The 22,856-nt window shown below is 43.5% G+C and overlaps 1 protein-coding gene across 3 annotated transcripts; it reads right to left on the reverse strand.

The window, feature by feature from the left end:
* Positions 1-350: 350 nt before the first annotated feature.
* LOC142852131 (transmembrane protein 184C-like) lies at positions 351-21,249 on the reverse strand. Of its 3 annotated transcripts, XM_075976605.1 has the most exons (12): positions 20,835-21,249; positions 16,803-16,933; positions 16,674-16,710; positions 15,748-15,947; positions 14,944-15,018; positions 13,045-13,138; positions 8,507-8,619; positions 5,710-5,809; positions 5,117-5,288; positions 4,317-4,640; positions 3,744-3,836; positions 351-3,223 (listed from the first exon to the last, which is right to left on the reverse strand). In XM_075976605.1, exons 1-10 carry the CDS (start codon positions 20,946-20,948, stop codon positions 4,390-4,392), a joined length of 1,287 nt encoding a protein of 428 aa, XP_075832720.1. In that variant the 5' UTR covers positions 20,949-21,249; the 3' UTR covers positions 351-3,223; positions 3,744-3,836; positions 4,317-4,389. The 3 variants fall into 3 exon arrangements, with proteins under 3 accessions (XP_075832720.1, XP_075832721.1, XP_075832722.1); XM_075976606.1 differs by lacking the exon at positions 3,744-3,836; XM_075976607.1 differs by lacking the exons at positions 16,674-16,710; positions 16,803-16,933.
* Positions 21,250-22,856: the final 1,607 nt, after the last annotated feature.

Genomic DNA, 22,856 nt, shown 5'->3' on the forward strand with positions numbered 1-22,856 from the left:
GTGTGTGTGTGTTTGAGAGAGAGAGAGAGAGAGAGAGAGAGAGACTGAGACTGTGCAAGTATGTGCATGTGTCACAGAGGTCAGAAGAGGGCTTCTGGTCCCTTGAACTAGGGTGACATGAGGTTGTGAGTCGCCATACATGGCTGCTAGGGACAAACTTTGGTCCTCTGGATATGTGCAAACTCTAACTGCTGAGCCTCTCTCTCTCCAGCCGAAGGATGTCTGCCTAGTTCAGACTGGCCTTGAATGGGTGGTCCTGCCTCAGTTTCCCAAGGGCTGGGACCACTGAGTCTGGCACGGTCTTCACATTAATCTAAAAAACTCCCTTAAACAACAGTTTTATTGGCATTTATAAAGAAAGAATATTTAAGAGCACGCAATACTTACAAGAATAAGAGCCAGACTACCATTTTGATGCAAACAAACTTGCCAACAGGTTTTAGACCTCTGAGCTCTTCTTTCAGCATTTTATAAAACAGCCAGAGGCAGTACAAGGCAAACTAGAAACAAAAGCAACATTCATCATTCTGCAGTAGAAAGACAGGGACTGACTCTTAAAGCTGAAACCAGAGCCTGCTCTACAGGAACATTCCAGGTGGAACTTAAGGCTGATTAGTCAATGTTTTAGTGCTTTTAATACGTTACTGCAGAGGTATACATGTGAAATTTCTCAAGACATATGTACCATTTTTCCTGAACGTGTTTCTAAGTATTCACATACTGTAACTCAAGCAATAAACAAATGACGTGAACAGAAGATTTTTTTCATTCAAAAGAGAAGGGAAACATACCTGTTAAGCTTTTAAACACAAGTTACCGTCAATTTTTATAAAAACTCAATTATTATTATTATTATTATTATTATTATAAACTAGTCTCTTGTGTAACATTTAAACAACATACATACATACACGGTTTGTAAATCAACACATTAAATAAGTACAGTTTCAATAAAATTGTGACCATGAAATCTACATCATATGAATTTCCTTGAGAGCAGTCTGTTAGTCCAGCTGGCCTGACTTCTTAGAATAAATGTCCATGACGTCAGAGTCAGTTCTAAAGACCAACCAGGACTTCAGCAGCAAGAAGCATCTCTGAAAGCTTACTTTCCCCATTAAAATGATAAGACACTTAATGCTCAATTAAACTACTCCAGGACAGGAAAGCAGTAAGGATCCTTCTTCAGATCCTTGCAGTGGAGTCAGGGCCAAGCAAGGTGCATGTTCTACACTCACAGGTCCTGGGTTCTAGCTCTAGTATTGTTAAAAAAAAAAACAATAAAAGAAATTGAAGGCCTAGCGGTGTTGGCACACACCTTTAATACTAGCATTCAGGAGACAGAGGCAGGCGGACCTCGGTGAGCTCGAGGCCAGCCTGGTCTACAGACCAAATTTCATGACAGGCTCCAAAACTATGGAGAAACCCTGTCTCAACAACTCAAAAGCAACAGCAACAACAGAAACCAAAACAAACTGACTCTCGGCACCTAGCCATTTCTCTGTACATATGAACTGTTACCCTGTTAGGCTGGGATCATACCCAGGGCTATGTGTGCTAGGCAAACACTCCATATTCCACCAGTCACAACCCAATTTTCTAACATCTGTCATGAACTAAAATAAAATTTTGTTCCCCAATATTGTTTTCAACTAAAAGTAGCTAACTTTTATGCGGTTTTCTTCAATTTTACTTTTAATATCTATCTAAATGTCAATGGGAAGAACAAACTATGCCCACAATGAAGAGCGTTGCCAGTACTTTCTTACCATGGGTATTTCATCCGGAAGGCAAAAGCACTTCTGACCATTTCTTTAGACTACATTTCCAGAAAAAGGACTATGGGTCATGAAGGCAAACACGAGGGAAATCTCTGGAGACACACCACATTTATTTCCATTAAAAATTGTTGTTTGTTTTGGGTGTTTTGAGACAGGGTTTCTCTGTGTAGCACTGGCTGTCCTGGAACTCACTTCGTAAACCACGCTGGCCTCACACTCAGATCTGCCTGCCCCTGCCTCCCACCTTCTGGGACTGAAGGCATGCGCTGCCATGCCCAGAACCATTATAAACTTCCAACACTGTGTGTGGGCCAGTTACTACACTGTGGGAAGCACCACCCAAAGACACTCCAGCACCCATTTTTTTTTTAAACTTCAGTCTTGGTGGGCAGTGGTGGTACATGCCTTTAATTCCAGCACTTGGGAGGTGGAGGAAAGTAGATCTCTGTGAGTTTCAAGCTAGCCTGGTCTACAAAGCAAGTTCCAGGACAGCCATGACTGTTACACAGAGAAAAATCAAAACAAACAAAAACCAAAAAGTCTTCAATCTTAATTTTCCTTTTTTTAAAAAGTATTTATTTATTTTATTATGTATACAATATTCTGTTGGTATGCCTGAAGGCCAGAAGAGGGCGCCAGACCTCTTTACAATTGGTTGTGAGCCACCATGTGGTTGCTGGGAATTAAACTCAGGACCTTTGGAAGAGCAGGCAATGCTCTTAACCACTGATCCATCTCTCCAGCCTTTTTTTTTCACCCTTGTGTTTATATATCAAGTGATTGATGATTCGGATGCAGAACTTGGAACTGAGAAGAGGCGGGCATTACCGGGGCAGGGGCCTTGGTGTGACCAGTCACCTGTGGGAGAGCTGGACTCACAGGGAGGAGATGAATCCTGGGCCGGCCGGCTCGTGAGACTGCAGGTCTGTGGTGAAGGGTTCACTCACGCACATGTGAACGCAGTCATTTCACAAATGTTTGTCGCATGCCCTAAGGACCCTGAACTTCAAAGCCCTCTGTCAAGGAGAGTCAGTAGGTACCCGTCTTTCTTGGGAAATTCGGGCTTTCAGCTGGACAAGGGGGTATCCACATTTCCTGGAGTCTGATAAGTGTTGAGGAGGGGAGAGATCCCAAGACATCAGCCAGCCTCTGGGGCCTGGCCTGCATCTGCACCTTCGACCTCCACCTGATTGCTCTTGCCCAGCTTCTTAAAGCTCTCCACAAAGGCGTTCCAGGTCTCGGGCACACTTTTCTCCAGCAGCCAGCCCTCACTCTCGCACTCGGGGTCCTCGGGGTTGGACACACTTTCCAGTGTCCTGTGCAGTAGCGGAGTCGGCAGTAATGCTCACCTCAAAGAGCCAGACAAGGAGTATGACCACATCCATGGAGTTCATGAGGCCGCTGTAGTAACTCAGCAGGGAGGCCTTTATTTTCCTTTAATTCTAAATACAGAAAAGACAATTGAGTATTGAGTTCTTTATTCTTCTTCTTCTTCTTCTTTTTTTTTTTGAGACAGGGTTTCTTTGTATAGCCCTGGCTGTCCTGGAACTCACTCTGTAGACCCAGCTAGTCTCAAACTCAGAGATTTGCCTTTATGCTGGGATTAAAGGACTGTATCACCACCGCCTGGTGAATCTTTCCATTTTTATTTAAACTTTATCCTTTTGCACCAATTAGACTTTCCCTCTAACTGAACAGGCTGACTGTGTTATGTTCTGCTCATTTAGAAGCACACAATGCTTTTACCCACAGCTAGGCGGTAACAAGGGCAAACAGGAGTCCACAGACAGAGAAACATCACCAAATCATTCATCAACACATTACTGTACTTTTATATACATTAAAGCTGTTTCAAGTAACATGTACAAATGAAAGGTAATATTTTTCTCAAGAAAAGTGCCTTATAACACTCAGCAACAGAAACTAACTTAGTACAGCTATGGGGAATGATGATTTACTTACGAATTCTGACATGTTTTTAATATAAAATAGTAACTCCAAGCGGTGAAGTAACTAAAGTTCCCTGGATCGTTGAGAGCAAGAGTCTCACATACCCTAAAAAATGGCAAAACTCAAAGTTATAACTAACCAAGCAAACCCATATCTTAATATGTCTCCTTTAGAGACTTATTTTATGTATATGAATATTCTAGTGCGTGCAGACCTGTGCACAATGTGTGTGCAGTGCTTTTGGAGGCCAGAAAACAGTGCTGGCCACGCTGGCCCTAGATTTTACTGAACCCGAGTCTTCTGCAGGAGTGTGGAGTGCTCTTAACCCTGAACACACACGGAAGGTATCATGGCAGAACTACTTAGATTCTGAGACCATTTACTTCAGCAGCGCTATGGATCATCTCTTGACTCTGGTCACGGAAAGAGAAACATTCTTCTAGATGTGTACGATATGATTATTCCTTCTACCTTAAAGGGATGACAAACTCAGCATCATCAAACTAGAGAATCATCCATCACCAACTCCAGAAGACAAGGCCTGATTTTGGAAAGTGTGATGGATAAACATTGATCCCAGCTCACCTTTTCCCTGTAAACAACATGGCCGATGTGTATGTGCGGACCCAGAGCACGTCCTGTGAAGAAGACGCTGTTTTCATTTGCCTGAAACGTCAGGAGGGCCCTTCTCTTCTGGGATGTCAATCCTGTCATGTTCACCCAGATGGAATGCAACAACTGCATTCTGGGGAGTATTTGTGTCCAAAGCCCCTATACTCGCCCTAGGGAAAGGATGTCTTTGAGCCTGGAGAACCTTCATTGTGTGGTGATGAGGTAATCCGACCTGTGTGTTTGGTATGCTCTGGGTTTTCAGGACAACATCCCTTTTGGTATTATGTCTCGTTCCTTCTATAAGACAATATAAAATTAATAGCCAAAAGTTATTTTTACTACTGTAAACATAATTCTATAACCACTCCCTCCCTACCCTCTTTGTCTTCCCCAAATCTGAAGAGCATGTATCATGGCACTGCTTTCCATATTTTCTCATTTCTTAAATTACTAGAGTAAATGACCTTATCTTACATATTTGGGTCGGGATGCCACACAAGCATGAGGACCTGAGTTCGATCCTCAGCACGGGTACAAAGCTGGGCATGTTTGTAGTCCCCGTGCTAGCAAGGCAGAGATAGGATCCCTGGGGCCCTCTGGTCAGCCATCCTAGCTGAGCCCCAGGACAGCGAGAGACCCTGTTCCAAAACTCAAGCTGAACATTCCGAGGGACCACACCTGAGCTTCATCTCTGACCCCATGTGCACAACACACAAACCTAGCTTCCCAATATACACACTTACACTAACAGAAGTTAAACAGCTGTTACTTACCGAAACATCTCATTTCCTCCATAATATCATGCATTATATCAGACACATCAAACATTGCTAGGAAGGAGTTGAAGCATGAGCCTTCCTCTCCTTCTTTTATATAGGGGTCATAGGGAAAAAAATAATTATTTCCAAATGCCGCAACAAGCATCCCAATACTGGTGATGAAATCCTACAAAAGTCACACAAATATCAGACATCTTTGGGCTTCGATCTAGTTTTTCAAATTGCTAACTTTTCAAAGTTAGAGTGTCAATAATTTTGAAACAGAATCCTGATTATATTCCTTTTCAACATTTTCCCCCACTTCATAACATGACAAGCAAAGTTTGCATCTCTTTTGCTTTCCCTCACTCAAGAATTTCTCAATGCATTACAGAAGCACTGAAAGGAACCATGCAGACATAAGTGGACCAGGAATACAATCAGTACCCATCAGTCCCTATGGGCCGTTTCTCTCGGATTCTTGCTCCTCACTACAGAGTAAGCTAACAGTCTTGCCCACTGTTTGCACGTTGGCAGGTTCTGGGCATCACTGCATTAAATAGCTTAAACAGTAACACCCCCCTGAGTTTAGAGACAGCCCTACTTACTTGCAGGCCTATGGCCGTAGCTTCAGGATTTTGCCATTCCTTTGTAAGAGTCTCTGAAATTATTCCAACTTTTAGCAACACAGCTATAATTACTCCTTGCCTGGATGTCAAAAAGAAGAGGTAAATGTCAAATCTAAATCATAAAATGACCAGCTGTTTTATGCAATTAGGGGCTAGGGAGGTGGCTCGGTAGGCGAAGCGCTTGTTGTACAAGAGTGAGGAAGGTCCTAAGTGAGAAGCACAGAACCCAGGTAAGGCGGGCATGTAGCACACACATGTAAACCAGCGTTCCTGAGGGGAGCTGAGAGGTGGAACACAGTCCGGGGAAGCCGCAGGCCAGCAAGCCTTGTGTGTGTACAGTGAACAATTAAGAGACCCTCACCTCAATGCAAGACACGGACACCCAAAGCTCCTCGTCTCCATATGCACACATGACATGGGCATGTTCCCACTCACAATAAACATATACACAACATATACACAAAAAGATTAAAATACACAACCACAAACAGTGAAGGCCTCCAAACTATCCTGCCTTCAGGACATACTCCCAAACAAACTGTGTTTACATTAAATTATATGCACCTTGCCTTACAAATGTATTAGCTTTTTAAGATGAATTTCATTATGTATTGCCAGAACTTCAGCATTTGATTTACATATCTTTTTTGTTGTTGTTTTGAAACCAGGTACAAATAATTAGATTCTGCGTTCCAACAGTGTGTTTACATGTGCCTATTAGGACTTTATTTTATTATTTTTATTTCTTTATTTAGATACAGGGTCTTTTTATGCAACCCTGGATGTTCTAGAACTTGCTATGTTGACCAACCTGGCCTTGGCCTTGAACATAAGATCTGGCTACCTCTGCCTCCCAAGTTCTGAGACTAAAGGCACGTGCCATCACACCTGGATAATTACTAGGATCAAAAAATAGACTATTTATTTTCGGCCGTGTATGTGAGATCAGAGGACAACCCGCTGGCGCCATTTCTTTCCCTCTAGCGTGGGCTCTTGGGTGGAACTCCCCTCATCAGGCTTGGCAACGGCAAGCCTCTCTTCCTGCTGACCCATGCCACGGCTCTACTACTGTCTTATTCCCCCTCCCTTTATGATCAGTGAGTGTGGCAGGGTCTCTGAGGGCAGCTGTGTTCTCTACTTCTGCTTTTACAAGGGTGCTAGGGATCAATCTCAATTCTTTGGTGTGTACAGCAAGGGCCTTTCCCTGCTGAGCTATCCTGCCAGCTTATGGGTTATCTAAATTAGAATACTGTTGAGTTCCAGAAGTTTTTCTAGCATAAATTATGTCTGTAGAAGACTGCACATGATGTGTGCCCTCAGATGCTAATCATTACTCTGGCAGTGCAATTCCATGAATGTTTTTTCTCCTTTCCCGTTACTGAACTGCTAAACTGGATAGATTTGTCTATGTAACTCTTATTACCTAGCCTGTTACTAATCTAACACCACGTCTAGGTTTGTTTGTTTGCTTTGTGACACCAAGGACAGGCAGTAGGGCCTTGTCTACACTATGCGGACACTCAAATGTATCTCCATCCCTACCTTGTATTTTAAAGGACACACACTGATAAACATTTCCTCACGCCATTAAATGTCTTCTCCTAAACTGATACTGTTTTATTCATGACAATCATAATTTTAAACAGTTTATTTTATTCATTTTGAGACAGGGTCACACTATGTACCTCTGACTGGTCTCACACTTGCTATGTAGACCCTGCTAGCCTTGAACTCATAGAGAACCACCTGCTTCTGCCTCACCAGGGAGTTCTGGGATTAAAGGGTACACTACCACACTCAGCAGAACTATAATTTTAACGATGGTATCAAGATAGTTAGGCTATCTTAAATTATCTTCATATTTTAAATGTCATAGTGGCCGTCTGACTACTTCTTTGATTGTTTAGATACAAGATCACACACAGTGGCATAGGCTAATCTACAACTTGCTATAGAGAGTAGGCTGTCATCAAACTCAATGAGATTCTCTTGGTTTACCCTGAGTGTTGGGACTACAGGTATACACCACCACACAGGACTAAGACTGGGTTTTAAAAATACTTTTAAAAACTATTTTTTAATATTTTGTTTTGTGTGAGTTTTGCCTGCATGTGTATATACAAGTAGAGTATCTGTTTATACCAGAAAGGGCATTAGAATCACCTGGATCTGAAACTGCAGAGGGTTGTGACCACTAACTTTGTTGGTGTTGGGAACTCAACCCAGATCCTCCAAAAGAATAACAAGGGCTCTTATCTGCTGAGCCATTTTTGCAGCCCTGATTTTGTAAATCTTACAAAAGCTAAATGGATGGGTTTAAAAAACATTGCTATGTGCGTGCGCGCAAGTGTGTCTCTGTGTGTGTGAGTGTGTGTGTGTGTGAGTGTGTGTGTGTTTGAGAGAGAGAGAGAGAGAGAGAGAGAGAGACTGAGACTGAGACTGTGCAAGTATGTGCATGTGTCACAGAGGTCAGAAGAGGGCTTCGGGTCCCTTGAACTAGGGTGACATGAGGTTGTGAGTCGCCATACATGGCTGCTGGGGACAAACTTTGGTCCTCTGGATATGTGCAAACTCTAACTGCTGAGCCTCTCTCTCTCCAGCCGAAGGATGTCTGCCTAGTTTAGACTGGCCTTGAATGGGTGGTCCTGCCTCAGTTTCCCAAGGGCTGGGACCACTGAGTCTGGCACGGTCTTCACATTAATCTAAAAAACTCCCTTAAACAACAGTTTTATTGGCATTTATAAAGAAAGAATATTTAAGAGCACGCAATACTTACAATAATGAGAGCCAGACTACCATTTTGATGCAAACAAACTTGCCAACAGGTTTTAGACCTCTGAGCTCTTCTTTCAGCATTTTATAAAACAGCCAGAGGCAGTACACGGCAAACTAGAAACAAAAGCAACATTCATCATTCTGCAGTGGAAAGACAGGGACTGACTCTTAAAGCTGAAACCAGAGCCTGCTTTACAGGAACATTCCAGGTGGAACTTAAGGCTAATTAGTCAATGTTTTAGTGCTTTTAATATGTTACTGCAGAGGTATACATGTGAAATTTCTCAAGACATATGTGCCATTTTTCTGAACGTGTTTCTAAGTATTCACATACTGTAACTCAAGCAATAAACAAATGACGTGAACAGAAGATTTTTTTCATTCAAAAGAGAAGGGAAACATACCTGTTAAGCTTTTAAACACAAATTACCACACTTTTTATAAAAACTCAGTTATTATTATTATTAGATAGTCTCTTGTGTAACATTTACACAACACACATACATACACGGTTTATAAATCAACACATTAAATAAGTACAGTTTCAATAAAATTGTGACCATTATATCTACATCATACAAACTTCCTTGAGAGCAGTCTGTTAGTCCAGCTGGTCTGACTTCTTAGAATACATGTTCATGACGTCAGAGTCAGTTCTAAAGACCAACCAGGACTTCAGCAGCAAGAAGCATCTCTGAAAGCTGACTTTCCCCATTAAAATGATAAGACACTTTATGCTCATTTAAACTACTCCAGGACAGGAAAGCAGTAAGGATCCTTCTTCAGATTCTTGCAGTGGAGTCAGGGCCAAGCAAGGTGCATGTTCTACACTCACAGGTCCTGGGTTCTAGCTCTAGTATTGTTAAAAAAAAACAATAAAAGAAATTGAAGGCCTAGCGGTTTTGGCACACACCTTTAATACTAGCATTCAGGAGCCAGAGGCAGGTGGACCTCGGTGAGCTCAAGGCCAGCCTGGTCTACAAACCAAATTTCATGACAGGCTCCAAAACTATGGAGAAACCCTGTCTCAAAAACTCAAAAGCAACAGCAACAACAGAAACCAAAACAAACTGACTCTCGGCACCTAGCCATTTCTCTGTACATATGAACTGTTACCCTGTTAGGCTGGGATCATACCCAGGGCTATGTGTGCTAGGCAAACACTCATATTCCACCAGTCACAACCCAATTTTCTAACATCTGTCATGAACTAAAATAAAATTTTGTTCCCCAATATTGTTTTCAACTAAAAGTAGCTAATTTTTGTGCGGTTTTCTTAAATTTTACTTTTAATATCTATCTAAATGTCAATGGGAAGAACAAACTATGCCCACAATGAAGAGCGTTTCCAGTCCTTTCTTATCATGGGTATTTCATCCGGAAGGCAAAAGCACTTCTGACCATTTCTTTAGACTACATTTCCAGAAAAAGGACTATGGATCATGAAGGCAAACACGAGGGAAATCTCTGGAGACACACCACATTTATTTCCATTAAAAATTGTTTTGTTTGTTTTGGGTGTTTTGAGACAGGGTTTCTCTGTGTAGCACTGGCTGTCCTGGAACTCACTTTGTAGACCATACTGGCCTCACACTCAGATCTGCCTGCCCCTGCCTCCCAGAACCATGCGCTGCCATGCCCAAAACCATTATAAACTTCCAACACTGTGTGTGGGCCACTGTATTTCAGTTACTACACTGTGGGAAGCACCACCCAAAGACACTCCTTACAGCCCTTAAGTTCCTAGAACAGCACCCATTTTTTTTTTAAACTTCAGTCTTGGTGGGCAGTGGTGGTGCATGCCTTTAATTCCAGCACTTGGGAGGTGGAGGAAGGCAGATCTCTGTGAGTTTGAGGCTAGCCTGGTCTACAAAGCAAGTTCCAGGACAGCCATGACTGTTACACAGAGAAAAATCAAAACTAACAAAAACCAAAAAATCTTAATTCTAAATACAGAAAAGACAATTGAGTATTGAGTTCTTTCTTTTTCTTTTCTTCTTCTTCTTCTTCTTTTTTTTTTTTTTGAGACAGGGTTTCTTTGTGTAGCCCTGGCTGTCCTGGAACTCACTCTGTAGACCCAGCTAGTCTCAAACTCAGAGATTTGCCTTTATGCTGGGATTAAAGGACTGTATCACCACCGCCTGGTGAATCTTTCCATTTTTATTTAAGCTTTATCCTTTTGCACCAATTAGACTTTCCCTCTAACTGAACAGGCTGACTGTGTTATGTTCTGCTCATTTAGAAGCACACAATGCTTTTACCCACAGCTAGGCGGTAACAAGGGCAAACAGGTGTCCACAGACAGGGAAACATCACCAAATCATTCGTGAGCACATTACTGTACTTTTATATACATTAAAGCTGTTTCAAGTAACATGTACAAATGAAAGGTAATATTTTTCTCAAGAAAAGTGCCTGACAACTGGATGTCAACCTGTAGAAGAATGAAAATAGACCCATATCTATCACCGTGCACAAAACTCAAGTCCAAATGGATTAAAGACCTCAATATCAGCCCGAAAACACTGAATCTGATAGAAGAGAAAGTGGGCAATACCCTACAACAGATGGGCACAGGCGATCGCTTCTTAGGTATAACCCCAGAAGCACAGACATTAAGGGCAACATTGAATAAATGGGACCTACTAAAACTGAGAAGCTTCTGTAATGCAAAGGACACTGTCACTAAGACACAAAGGCAACCTACTGACTGGGAGAAGATCTTCACCAACCCCGCAACAGACAAAGGTCTGATCTCCAAAATATATAGAGAACTCAAGAAACTAGACTTTAAAATGCTAATTAATCCAATTAAAAAATGGGGCGCTGAACTGAACAGAGAATTCTCAACAGAAGAAGTTCAAATGGCCAAAAGACACTTAAGGTCATGCTCAACCTCCTTAGCGATCAGGGAAATGCAAATCAAAACAACTTTGAGATATCATCTTACACCTGTAAGATTGGCTAAAGTCAAAAACACCAAGGATAGCCTTTGCTGGAGAGGCTGTGGAGGAAGGGGTACCCTCATCCACTGCTGGTGGGAATGCAATCTTGTGCAACCACTATGGAAGTCAGTGTTTCGGTTTCTCAGGAAATTCGGGATCAACCTACCCCTGGACCCAGCAATACCACTCTTGGGAATTTACCCAAGAGATGTTCTATCACAGGTCAAAAGCATTTGTTCAACTATGTTCATAGCAGTATTATTTGTAATAGCCAGAACCTGGAAACAACCTAGATGCCCTTCAATGGAAGAATGGATGAAGAAAGTATGGAATATATACACACTAGAGTACTACGCTGCGGTAAAAAACAATGACTTCTCGAATTTTGCATACAAATGGATGGAAATAGAAAACACTATCCTGAGTGAGGTATCCCAGACCCAAAAAGATGAACATGGGATGTACTCACTCATAATTGATTTCTAGCCATAAATAGGGCTCACGGAGTCTACTGTAGGCGAATCTAAAGAAGCTAAGTAAGAAGGTGAACCCAAGGAAAAACATATAGTTATCCTCTTGGATAAGGGAAGTAGACAAAATTGCCGGGGAGATAAGTGGGATCTTGGGGGTGGGGTGGGATGAGGGTTAGGGGAGATGGGGAGAGAAAAGGTAGAAGGGAAGGAGGGGGGACTTGGGGAAACAGGAGGATCGGGATAAAGGAAGGTTGGTTAGGGGAGCACGGAACCACAATTCTTAGTTAAGGGACCCACTTTAGGGTGGGCAGGAGACTTGACTCTAGAGGGGCTCCCAGGTGCCCAAGCTGAGGTCCCCAGTTAGTTCCCTGGGCAGCTGAGGATAGGGAACCTGAAATGACCCTACCCTAGAGCAATACTGACGAATATATTGCATATCATCCTAGAACTCGCATCTGGCGATGGATGGAGATAGAGACAGAGACCCACACTGGAGCACTGGACTGAGCTCCCAAGGTCCCAATGAGGAGCAGAAAGAGTGAGAACATGAGCAAAGATGTCGGGACCACGAGGAGTGCACCCACCCACTGAGACAGTGGAGATGATCTACTGGGAGCTCACCAAGGCCAGCTGGACTGTTACCAGAAAAAGCATGGGATAAAACTGGACTCTCGGAACATGGCGAACAATGAGGGCTGATGAGACGCCAAGGACATTGGCACGCGGTTTTGATCCTAAGCAATGTGCTGGCTTGGTGGGAGCCTAACCAGTCTGGATGTTCACCTTCCTAGATATGGATGGAGGGGGGAGGACCTAGGACTTACCACAGGGCAGGAAACCCTGACAGCTCTTTGGACTGGAAAGGGAGGGGGAGAGGAGTGGGGGGAAGGGGAGAGGGGTGGGAGGAGGGGGAGAAGAGTGGGAAGAGGGGAAGAGTGGGAGGAGGGGGAGGGAAATGGGAGGCTGGTGGGAGGAGGTGGAAATTTGTTTTTTTTTCTTTTCTTTTCTTTATCCTCCTTTTATCAATAAACCCCCCCCCCCCAAAAAAAAAGAAAAGTGCCTGATAACACTCAGCACAGAAACTAACTTAGTACAGCTATGGGGAATGATGATTTACTTACGAATTCTGAGAAGTTATTTACTATAAACAAGTAAGTCCATGCATTGTCGACACTTAAGTTCCCTTCTTTGTAGACACCAGCTGTTTCACACACCCTAAAAATGGCAAAACTCGAAGTTATGACTAACCAAGCAAACCCATATCTTAATATGTCTCCTTTAGAGACTTATTTTATGTATATGGATGTTCTACTGCATGCAGACCTGTGCACAATGTGTGTGCAGTGCCTTTGGAGGCCAGAAAAGGGTGCTGGCCACGCTGGCCCTAGATGTTACTGAACCCGAGTCCTATGCAGGAGTTCGGGGTGCTCTTAACCACTGCGTGCTCTCAGCGCTGAACACACACTTAAGAATTCCGAGACCATTTACTTCAGCAGCGCTATGGATCATCTCTTGACTCTGGTCACAGACAGAGGACATTCTTCTAGATGTGTATGATATGATTATTCCTTCTACCTTAAAGGAATGACAAACTCAGCATCATTAAACTAGAGAATCATCACTAACTCCAGAAGACAAGGCCTGATTTTGGAAAATGTGACGGATAAATATTGATCCCAGCTCACCTTTTCCCTGTAAACTACCTGGCAGATGCATATCTGCGGACCTAGACCCCCCGCCAAGTAATTATTAGCCTAAGTACTGGGTTTTGCACTTGTCCATTTTCTAAGCAGCAAACACATCTTAAGCCATAAAGCACTCCAGCTCAAAGGTAGAATAAAGAACTGACCTGGTTTGTTTCAATGTGGCTGTCTTTATTTTGTGAGCTGCAGAACTTTGAATTTCATGCAAGGAATCATATAAATTGACACTTTGGATATTTTTAGGGAACGTTTCCTGGGTAGTTTTTATTATGCTTCTTATTTGACATCAGATGCTTTTTGTCTGTGTTTGAGACTCAGTCTATGTAGACCATGCTGGCCTCAAACTCACAGAGATCTGCTACCCTCTGCCTTCTCAGTGCTGGAATGAAAGTTGTGTTGCTTTCATTGGTTAATGAATAAAGAAAATGCCTTGGCCTAGTTGATAGGGCACAACTTAGGTAGGTGGAGAAAACAGAACTAAATGCTGGGAGGAAGAAAGCAGAGTCAGAGAGAAGCCATGATCCTCCACCTGAGATGGACGCTGATTAGAATCTCTAGTAAGCCACTGCCACGTGGCGATACACAGATTAATGGAGGTAGGTTAAACTAATATGTAAGAGTTAGCCAATAAGAAGTTAGAGCTAATGGCCAAGCAGTTTTCATTAATAGTTTCTGTGTGGTTATTTCAGGTGTAAGCTAGCCAGGTGGCTGGGACAAACAAGGGGCCCCTGCTCCTTGTAACAAAAGACAGTGCTCCTAATAAAACTTTTTTTAGAGACAGGGTTTCTCTGTGTGGCCCTGGCTGTAGACCAGACTGGTTTGAACTCACTGAGATTCTCCTGCCTCTGCCTCCCAAATGCTGGGATTACAGGTGTGTGCCACCACGCCCAACTCCTATTAACTCTTAACAAGGTAGAAAATAAACCTCTTTGGTTAACCCAAAGGAGATTTTATTTTTTGTGTTTTACAGCCTGCTCTCAAAAGAATGTAAATCTTGTGACAATTCTTGCATTGTTCACTGTAGTAGATTCCAGCTTTTACATATGGATTTACATTATTAATCAACATTGATTTTCTACTTGTTTTTCCCATTTAAGAATTATTTTTTAAGACAGGGCCCAGTCTGAACTTGAACTCTCAATTCTCCCGAATCTACCTTGAAGTGCTAGGATTATTTGCCATTCTCTACACTTGGTTTCTGTGGAATTAAATCTAAGGCTTTGTGCATACAAACAAACACTCTTATTAACTGAGCTGTATTCCCTGGCATATATCAAGAAGATAAAATAAACCCAGCTCCAGAAAGGTCACACTTACATTGTTGTCAGAGTGGTGACTAGCCTAATGACAGCATATTGTAACATCCCCCATCTGCACATGCAATTAACCATTCTGCAAGAGAAGAGAACACCAAAGTTCAACTATTCAGTGGCATCAGAGCATCTCAAAGCCTCCAAATTAAAGTCACAAGGCGTGGAACAGGAGGAGTAGAAAGTACTGGGACCTTGGTCTTTCCTTGTTTCCCACTCTTGCCATGATATACCTCAAATCAACAGGACCCAATGATCTCATCAACAGTGCAAATAAACCCGATTATCTCAGAAATTTTTGATAGAAGTGACAATGAAAGCTCTAACACACACTCCAGGAGAGAAACTGAGGCACAGATCAACTGTGCATATGTACCTGTGCATATATAAGAATGTGTTCCCAGAAAGATTTCCTGGGACAAGGGAGTCACCGAGGGTGGCAGCATATTCTCCAGGCTGTGGTCTGGACTGAACAGAGGAGGCGGTGAGCTGAGCTCCTGCCGCACACCTTCCCACCACAATGGACTGGCTCCACAAACTCTCTTCCTTAGTTGCTCTTGGCAGTCATTTTGTCCCAGCAGTGAGACAATTAGTGTGTGATCACAGACAAGATCACGCAGGCTCCTATTCCCAGCTGTAAAAAGGATGCTGACTAAATGTTTTCTAATGTTCTCTCCTACAATTCATTGATGAACTTTTCTACCGGAGTGATCACTTGCAACGTAAAAAGAAAACAAAATAACAAGCAATAAAAACAGCTGGCTGATACTGAAAGCCCACGCGGAGGCTCACTAAAGACAAACATACTTACTCTCCCCTAGCCCATGGTGGACAGCAGCACAGAAAGGGGAGACGCTGGTGTTTAGTTTCGAGGTGTAGCATCACACGGGGGGATTGGATTTGTACGTAGTTCCTCATTAAGATCATAAAGTTATAAAGGACGAAAGCCTCGTAGCAGTCCTTGCAGGTATCCACATAGACGGCTACTTTAGGAAACTTCATAGAGAGCCACTACGAGAAAACAAGATGTTAAAGACCTGTCGCCGACATAACATGACTTCACCCCACTCACAGAAGCTAACTCTAGAGCCTGGAGATCACTTCCCATGCTTGCCGCAAACTACCATAATCCAGAATGGATTCACTTGGGGAGGAGGCCAGGGAATGCAAGGCTGCATTCCATCACTGAGCTGCATCCCCAGCCCTGTAACACATGCCTTGATGTGCAACAAGCAGCTTCAATACAGCTAACAAAACAGGTAAGTGCTGGGGCAAATAAGGAATATAAAAAGAAAAGTTAATTAACTGTGTTCTCAAATTATCCGAAATTAAGGGAAAAATGATCACAGAAAATGCTCCTGAAGACATCTGTGTGTGTGTGTGTGTCTTTCTTGTTTTTTTTTTTCCAGACAGGAAATAGGCCAACCAGTTCATAATTAATGTAGAGTTCTGTGTGTTTCTTTGGGACTGAACAGCTGTAGGACTGGGGGAGACAGAAACCTCTGTCAAAAAACTGGGAGCCCCCTGTAAGTTCAGGGTCAACCTGGTCTCCAGAGTGAGTTTCAGGACAGCCAGAAATACAGTGAGACCCTATCTCAAAAATAAAAAGAGAGAGAGGGAGAGAGGGAGAGAGGGAGAGAGGGAGAGAGAGAGAGAGAGAGAGAGAGAGAGAGAGAGAGAGATGAGCCATCTCTCCAGCCCAAAAGTTCTTAATGCAATACAATAAAATATACTTACGCTACTAAAACTGTATATTGGAACCATCCAAAGAATTCTATCGAAAGTAAAACATATAATAACATTTAATATCATGTTTATGAATTATGTCAGTCAACACTAGTAGTAGCAAATATATTAAGACTTGACCTTATAATCGGCTTCTGAAGCTCTGGTTGCGTGAAATGCAGTAAGTGGTGCACAATCCCCCAGAGGGACACAGGGATTGTCAACAGCACCATGACACCGGCAATAAGCCATGGTTGTATGTGCATTCCAGCCTTGGAAAACGAAAGAACACATTAGTTTAGATTCTGATATTAAAACTACAAAGATCAATATTTTTTATTTCTTATGTTTTCATTTGATTTCTAATCCTGCTTGGCATTTCCAAAATAATTAGTAAAAATTTTTAAAAAAGATTTACTTTTTAAAAACTTCTACGAATGTTTGTGTCTGTGTGTGGGTATGTGCATGTGTGGGCATCTGCTGAGGCCAGAAGAGGGCGCTAGAGTCCTTGGACCTGGAGTTAGAGGGGTGTGAGAGCACCCACCTTTAGTGTGTGTCCAAGGAGGAGGCTCCAGGACACCAAAAGAGCCCTCCTCGAACAAAACAAAACATTCCCATACTATCTTTGCCCACAGAATCATGTCTGAGTGAGGACCAGCACCGTGTGTGCCAAGGACTGATACAGACCAAGTGTCTCACAGAGTGCTGCTAGGAGGAAAGTTCCATGTCGAGCAGTCATAAACCATGCGACAGGAAAAACAAGCCACCACAGCCACCGCTGCAGTCACGTGGCACAGCACGGCAGCGCTGTGGGCACTTCTCTCTGCCTCAGTGTCCTCGTCCACAGAGGGAATCTCCTGTACTCAGCATTTCTCAGAGGGTTAAATAAAATCATAGTTACAGATTGAATGAGAGCGATCTTGAGGATATGCTCTAGCTAATACCTCTAACCTTAAAGACAAAACAAAGCCTTTGTAATCTCAGTCTTCTCTGCCCATGGTGCTATCATTTCTCAGGGCCCTTCAGAGTCAAATCTTCAAAACTCAAAGATTCTCCGGATTCTAAGCTTGCACCACACATTCCCACTTAAACAGTTCTGTTCTGGCTTTAGTCCTTCAACTGCAGTGAAATCACTGAGCTCCCAATGACCTTTCTACTTGTGAAACGTGACAGGCAAGGTGGCAACAATGGACACCAGCCAAAATGTTCCCCGAAACCCTCCTTCCCAGGCATTCACTTTGTTCTTTGTAATTTCCTGTGAAATACTGGTGCCAGGTCCTTTGCCGTTGTTCCTTCTCTGTGTCCTTGATCTAAAGCATTCTCTAACTGCGGGCATTGACTGAAGTCTGACCATACCTAGGAGTACACCTGTGGGAGTACCTAGGTGTGCTCCCCTTTCAGAGGCTGAAACCTAACCTCGAATGCCAATGGCCATATTTGGGCATAAGGCTGATGGGAAGTGACTTAGGTAAAATGAGGTCAGAGTCTCACAGGGCTGGTGACTGCATGAGATCAGGCAACAACCTGAGGATTCAGCAAAAGCATGGCCACCTGTGACCTGAGAGCACCCTCCCCAGAGAGCAACCCCTCTGGCCCCCATGATATCTGACTCCAAAATAGTTTTCAGGACTGTGAAAAGATAAATTCCTGTTGAAGGCACTCAGTTCATAAACATGTGCTTTCACATGTGTGAGTGCAGGTGTGGGTACAGGTATGCAGGTATGAGTGCAGGTGTGCATGTGTGAGTGCAGGTATGAGTGCAGGTGTGCATGTGTGAGTGCAGGTGTGGGTACAGGTGTGCATGTGTGAGTGCAGGTGTGGGTACAGGTGTGCATGTGTGAGTGCAGGTGTGAGTGCAGGTGTGCATGTGAGTGTAGGTGTGCATGTGTGCAGGTATGAGTGTAGGTGTGGGTACAGGTGTGCATGTGTGAGTGCAGGTGTGGGTACAGGTGTGCATGTGTGCAGGTGTGGGTACAGGTGTGCAGGCATGAGTGCAGGTGTGCATGTGTGAGTGCAGGTGTGGGCACAGGTGTGCAGGTGTGGGTACAGGTGTGCATGTGTGAGTGCAGGTGTGCATGTGTGAGTGCAGGTGTGGGTACAGGTGTGAAGGTGTGAGTGCAGGTGTGGGTAGAGGTGTGCAGGTGTGAGTGCAGGTGTGCATGTGTGAGTGCATGTGTGGGTACAGGTGTGCAGGTATGAGTGCAGGTGTGGGGGAAGGGGTGAATGCATGTGTGCACGTCAGAGGACAACTCTGGGAAATCAGCTCTCCTTCCACCTTGTGAGCCAGGGTCTCTCTTGTTTCTGCTGCTGTGCTGCATACGCCAGGCCAGACGGCTGGCAAGCTTCTAGGCAACTATGTGTCTACCTTCCTCTTGCCATAGACATCGTTCATGGTGGCTATAGAGGGGAACTCGGGGTCAGGCTTTCCTGGCTATTGCGTGACCTGCTGAGCCATCTTCACAGTCCAGTTTATGGCATTTTCTTAGGGCAGAGCGAGCAGACAAAACAAGACGAGTATCTGCAGCTGAAGCGGTTCTGAGGTCTAGACTTGCATATCCAGTGCAGTATGACAGGCTCACCTGCACACCCTCCATTAGACCCCGATCAGAACTTGAGGGATTGACTTGGGGTGTTGGCAGTTTACACTGCAGATCAGAATTGGTCTGAAAGGTTAGAGGCTTTGAAACTGCAGCTCACAACTAAGAGAAGTCTTAAGTAGAAATGGTACACATTTCACTCACCTTCCTATACTATATTCCAAGGACTACTAAATGAGGAAGTTATATTTATATTAAGATTGCTATACCCAAATTTAGACAACAAATTTCAAATAACCTAAAAACTTAACAAATGAGAAATATTTAATGTCATATTTTAATAGCCTGAACTAGCTATATGGACTATAAGAGAAGCCAAAAAAAGTTTAGTGAACAAAAGCACCCTACAAATATGGCTAGACACATTGTTTAACTAAAATATTTTCCACAATCAAAGGGGAGGTCATCTACACGGTATGTCATAACTCTTCCAAAATAAGTGTTTCTCAATAAAAGTACTTTCTGGTTATTAATTAACTAGTCGATAATTCTAAGTTCCCTTTATACATATATTATGGCTATGTTAGGTACCCAGCTTCCAATGCTTTACTAATGTCACATCGTGACATCAACACATAATGAAGGCTGGGTCAGAGAGATGGCTGCGCTAAGGTGCTGGCCTCCAACACTGCACTGATCCCTTGCGCTCCGCCCTCACTCAGCACTCAAGAAGGAAGGAGAGAACCAACTCCCCCAACTTGTCTATCTTTTGACCTCCACAACCGGGCCATCCTACAAATACGCCAGCAAATACATTTAAGAAAAGAAAGAAATGAAGGAAGAAAGGAAGGGAGGGAGGATGAGAAGGAGGGAGGGAAGGAAGGGAGGAAGAAAGTAAGAAGAAATGAATACACAGGAACTTTAGTAAAACTTTTCCCATGATTGAGAAAGAAAGAAGGAAAGAAGGAAAGAAAGAAAGAAAGAAAGAAAGAAAGAAAGAAAGAAAGAAAGAAAGAAAGAAGAAATGAATAGACAAGGAACTTTAGTAAAACTTCTCCCTTACTGAGGAGCAACTTCAATTCTGGGAATGTCGCTCAGATGGGAGAATGCTTGCTTGCCTCAAATGCACACAGCCCTGGGTTCCATCCCCAGCTTTCAATAATCAGAAGCGCTGAGAATGTGCTTGGAGGATTATTCTAGGCTACAAGGCAAATTTCAAAGAGCACGGTCTACATTAGACTTTATCCCATTAAAGAAAGAAACAAAAGACGTAACTTCATAAAAACAATTAGCAAGTCAAACTAAAGGGAATCCTTTCGTTTCAGGAAGAGCTTCTAAAATCCAGAATGTAACTTTCAAGGTAGTTTATTTTATCTGGTTAAGATCAATATCTGCACAGCAGATCTGATTTCAAGAAGAGTTCTCTGGGAATTGATGGGTATCAGCAAAGCATTCTCAGCAGCAACATTGACTATTTTCTCCACCCGGTCCCACCTCCAGTTGTAGCGGCAAAATGAAATCAGACGGGTCCGTGTGTTCAAAGACGAAATCTTTTTCAGACCCCAAGCATGAGAGGGCAGACAAAGGGATTCTGCCAACAAGTGTAGGAAAGGGTAGAGGTGCTGGACCCTCCTACCTTTAGTTTTTGAAGTTCCCAAACACCGAAGGAAACTGAGACGAGGATGGAAATTATGTAAATAACTACGAGCAGGGGCCGGATCCATCGCCTCCAGTTACAGGTGCAGGTCATTTTCACAGAAAAATTAGTTTTGACCAGCTCAAAAAACGAACCAAGCCGAGATTTTGGCGGGTTTTCTTCGTTTTTTTTCTCCTCCGGCTCTCTACAGGGGAAAATTCAGCAGCCGTTGGCACCGCGTCCTCGGGTCGCGCTGTGGTTGTGGCTGCCACAGCGGAAGCCGCTTAGGATGCTCGCAGTTGCGGGCGGCATCCTCGCTGCATGCACCAGGTCGGCCGCGGCGCAGACGCTGCTCACCTGGGGGTCGCCTAAAGTCTAGGCTGCACCATGGCCCAGAGGACAGCCGGGGTGACATGGGGGGTCCCACCTGCAGCTGGAAACCAGCAACTCCCCCCCCCCCCCATGCTCTGGCTGGCGAGTTTCCGCACCTCCCTCCCCCTCGAAGTCCCGGCTAGCTACTTCCTCACTCACGCTTCTGGAACTTCCGAAAAGGTGGGAGGTCCTTGGACTTCCCAAAGGGCGGGGAACCCTGACTGCCCTTTGGGCTGATGAGGGAGGGGGACTTGGTTGGGGGAGGGGGACTTTGTTGGGAGAGGGGGAGGGAAATGGGAGGCTGTGGCGGGGAGGAGGCTTTTTAATAAATAAAATAAATAAAAAAATAAAAAGAAATAAAAAGAAAGAAATGAGTCCAATTCCCTTTCTGATCAGAAACTCAAAGCCAATGACCGATGGGGAGCTTCAAGCTAGGCAAACCCTGTCCCATAACATCAGCCTTTATGATTGGTTAGCTACAGAGGAAGGGCGTGACTGTAACCTAGGTTACCGGTGGGCGGGGCGAGGGATGTAGGAGAGGGTAGTGGAGGACTAGCGGTTTTGCTGACTTACTGGGTCTTAGTGGAGCCTGAGGGGGGTTGTAGGAACTGAGACCCTTTCAGAAACACCTTCTTCATTCTTTAGACTTTATTCCACATAACGGAAAGCTTTAGTGAGCACTGTGGAGCGGAACATGAGACAGCCTTTTTCTCAGACGGCTTCCCAACTGTCTTTAGGGGTGGAATCGGGAGCCAGCCTGAAAAAGACAGAATAGGAAACTTTCGCTTAGATTTTAGTCAGTTGCTAGAGTTTGAGCCCTAAGGAAGAATTTGTCTGCATAATTTCTGAACCGAGTAGGAGAGTCATTAAAAAAAAAAAGCTCATTTGGAAGTAACTGCCAATATATGTTCACATTTGGAACTTGTGTTAAAAAGTCCTACTCACTGGTTTTCTGACACCATATTCTATGCACTTAGCTTTTAGCTATATAGGTTTGCAGACAAAACAATAGCAAATGGGATCATAAAGTCTTTCTAAATCAAGGGAACAAGCAAACATCTGTGTCCAATTAGACACATGAATATGGCCTGTAATGTCATTTTCTGAAATTAAGCATTATACTACGATCTTTACCCATATTATATGAGTTGATCTGCAAAGAAGTGCCTAGAGACAGGCAGTTTCCACTTCCAGGTGAGAAGTTTCAAGTGACAGATTTGCCCAAACATTTTTCTCTGACCTTGAATTCTGCTTGATGTTTAAATACTTGGTTTGTCATCACCAGAAACCAGGGCAATTCTGGCGATTGGTCATGTGTGCAAAATGATGTGGGCCCAAGTCTCCTGGAGATACAGATGGAATTGTATGTATATTCCTGTCACTCTGTGACCCAGAGCCTGGAGATTGACTTCCACAATCTTTCCCCATTTCTTTCAAGATCTGCATTTTACAACTTCTCCTTGAAGGGGCACTACAACTTTTGTTTGGTTTAAACTAAAATAGTTGGTTAGGGGGAAATTCCTGATCATTAATGAAAATACCTCACGCATTGCTGAGGTTCAGAAAATAAGAGAAAACTCTTGCTCTAAAACCAAATCTCCTTACTGTTTACTTCTTGGCCAATGACACTCTTTTTTGGATAGGCTGTCT

Source organism: Microtus pennsylvanicus, chromosome 6 (genome assembly GCF_037038515.1).
Source record: "Microtus pennsylvanicus isolate mMicPen1 chromosome 6, mMicPen1.hap1, whole genome shotgun sequence".
NCBI classification, from domain to species: Eukaryota; Metazoa; Chordata; class Mammalia; order Rodentia; family Cricetidae; genus Microtus; species Microtus pennsylvanicus.

What these genes read in the sequence shown, in the direction of transcription:
- LOC142852131 (XM_075976606.1), bottom strand. Translation starts at nt 20,948, where the DNA reads ATGACCTGCACCTGTAACTGGAGGCGATGGATCCGGCCCCTGCTCGTA. An exon ending in TAAATAACTTCTCAGAATTC is followed by an intron (nt 8,620 to 13,044) that starts GTAAGTAAATCA and finishes TTTTGTTTCTAG; the next exon opens with TTTGCCGTGTACTGCCTCTG. An exon ending in CTACGGCCATAGGCCTGCAA is followed by an intron (nt 5,289 to 5,709) that starts GTAAGTAGGGCT and finishes TGACTTTTGTAG; the next exon opens with GATTTCATCACCAGTATTGG.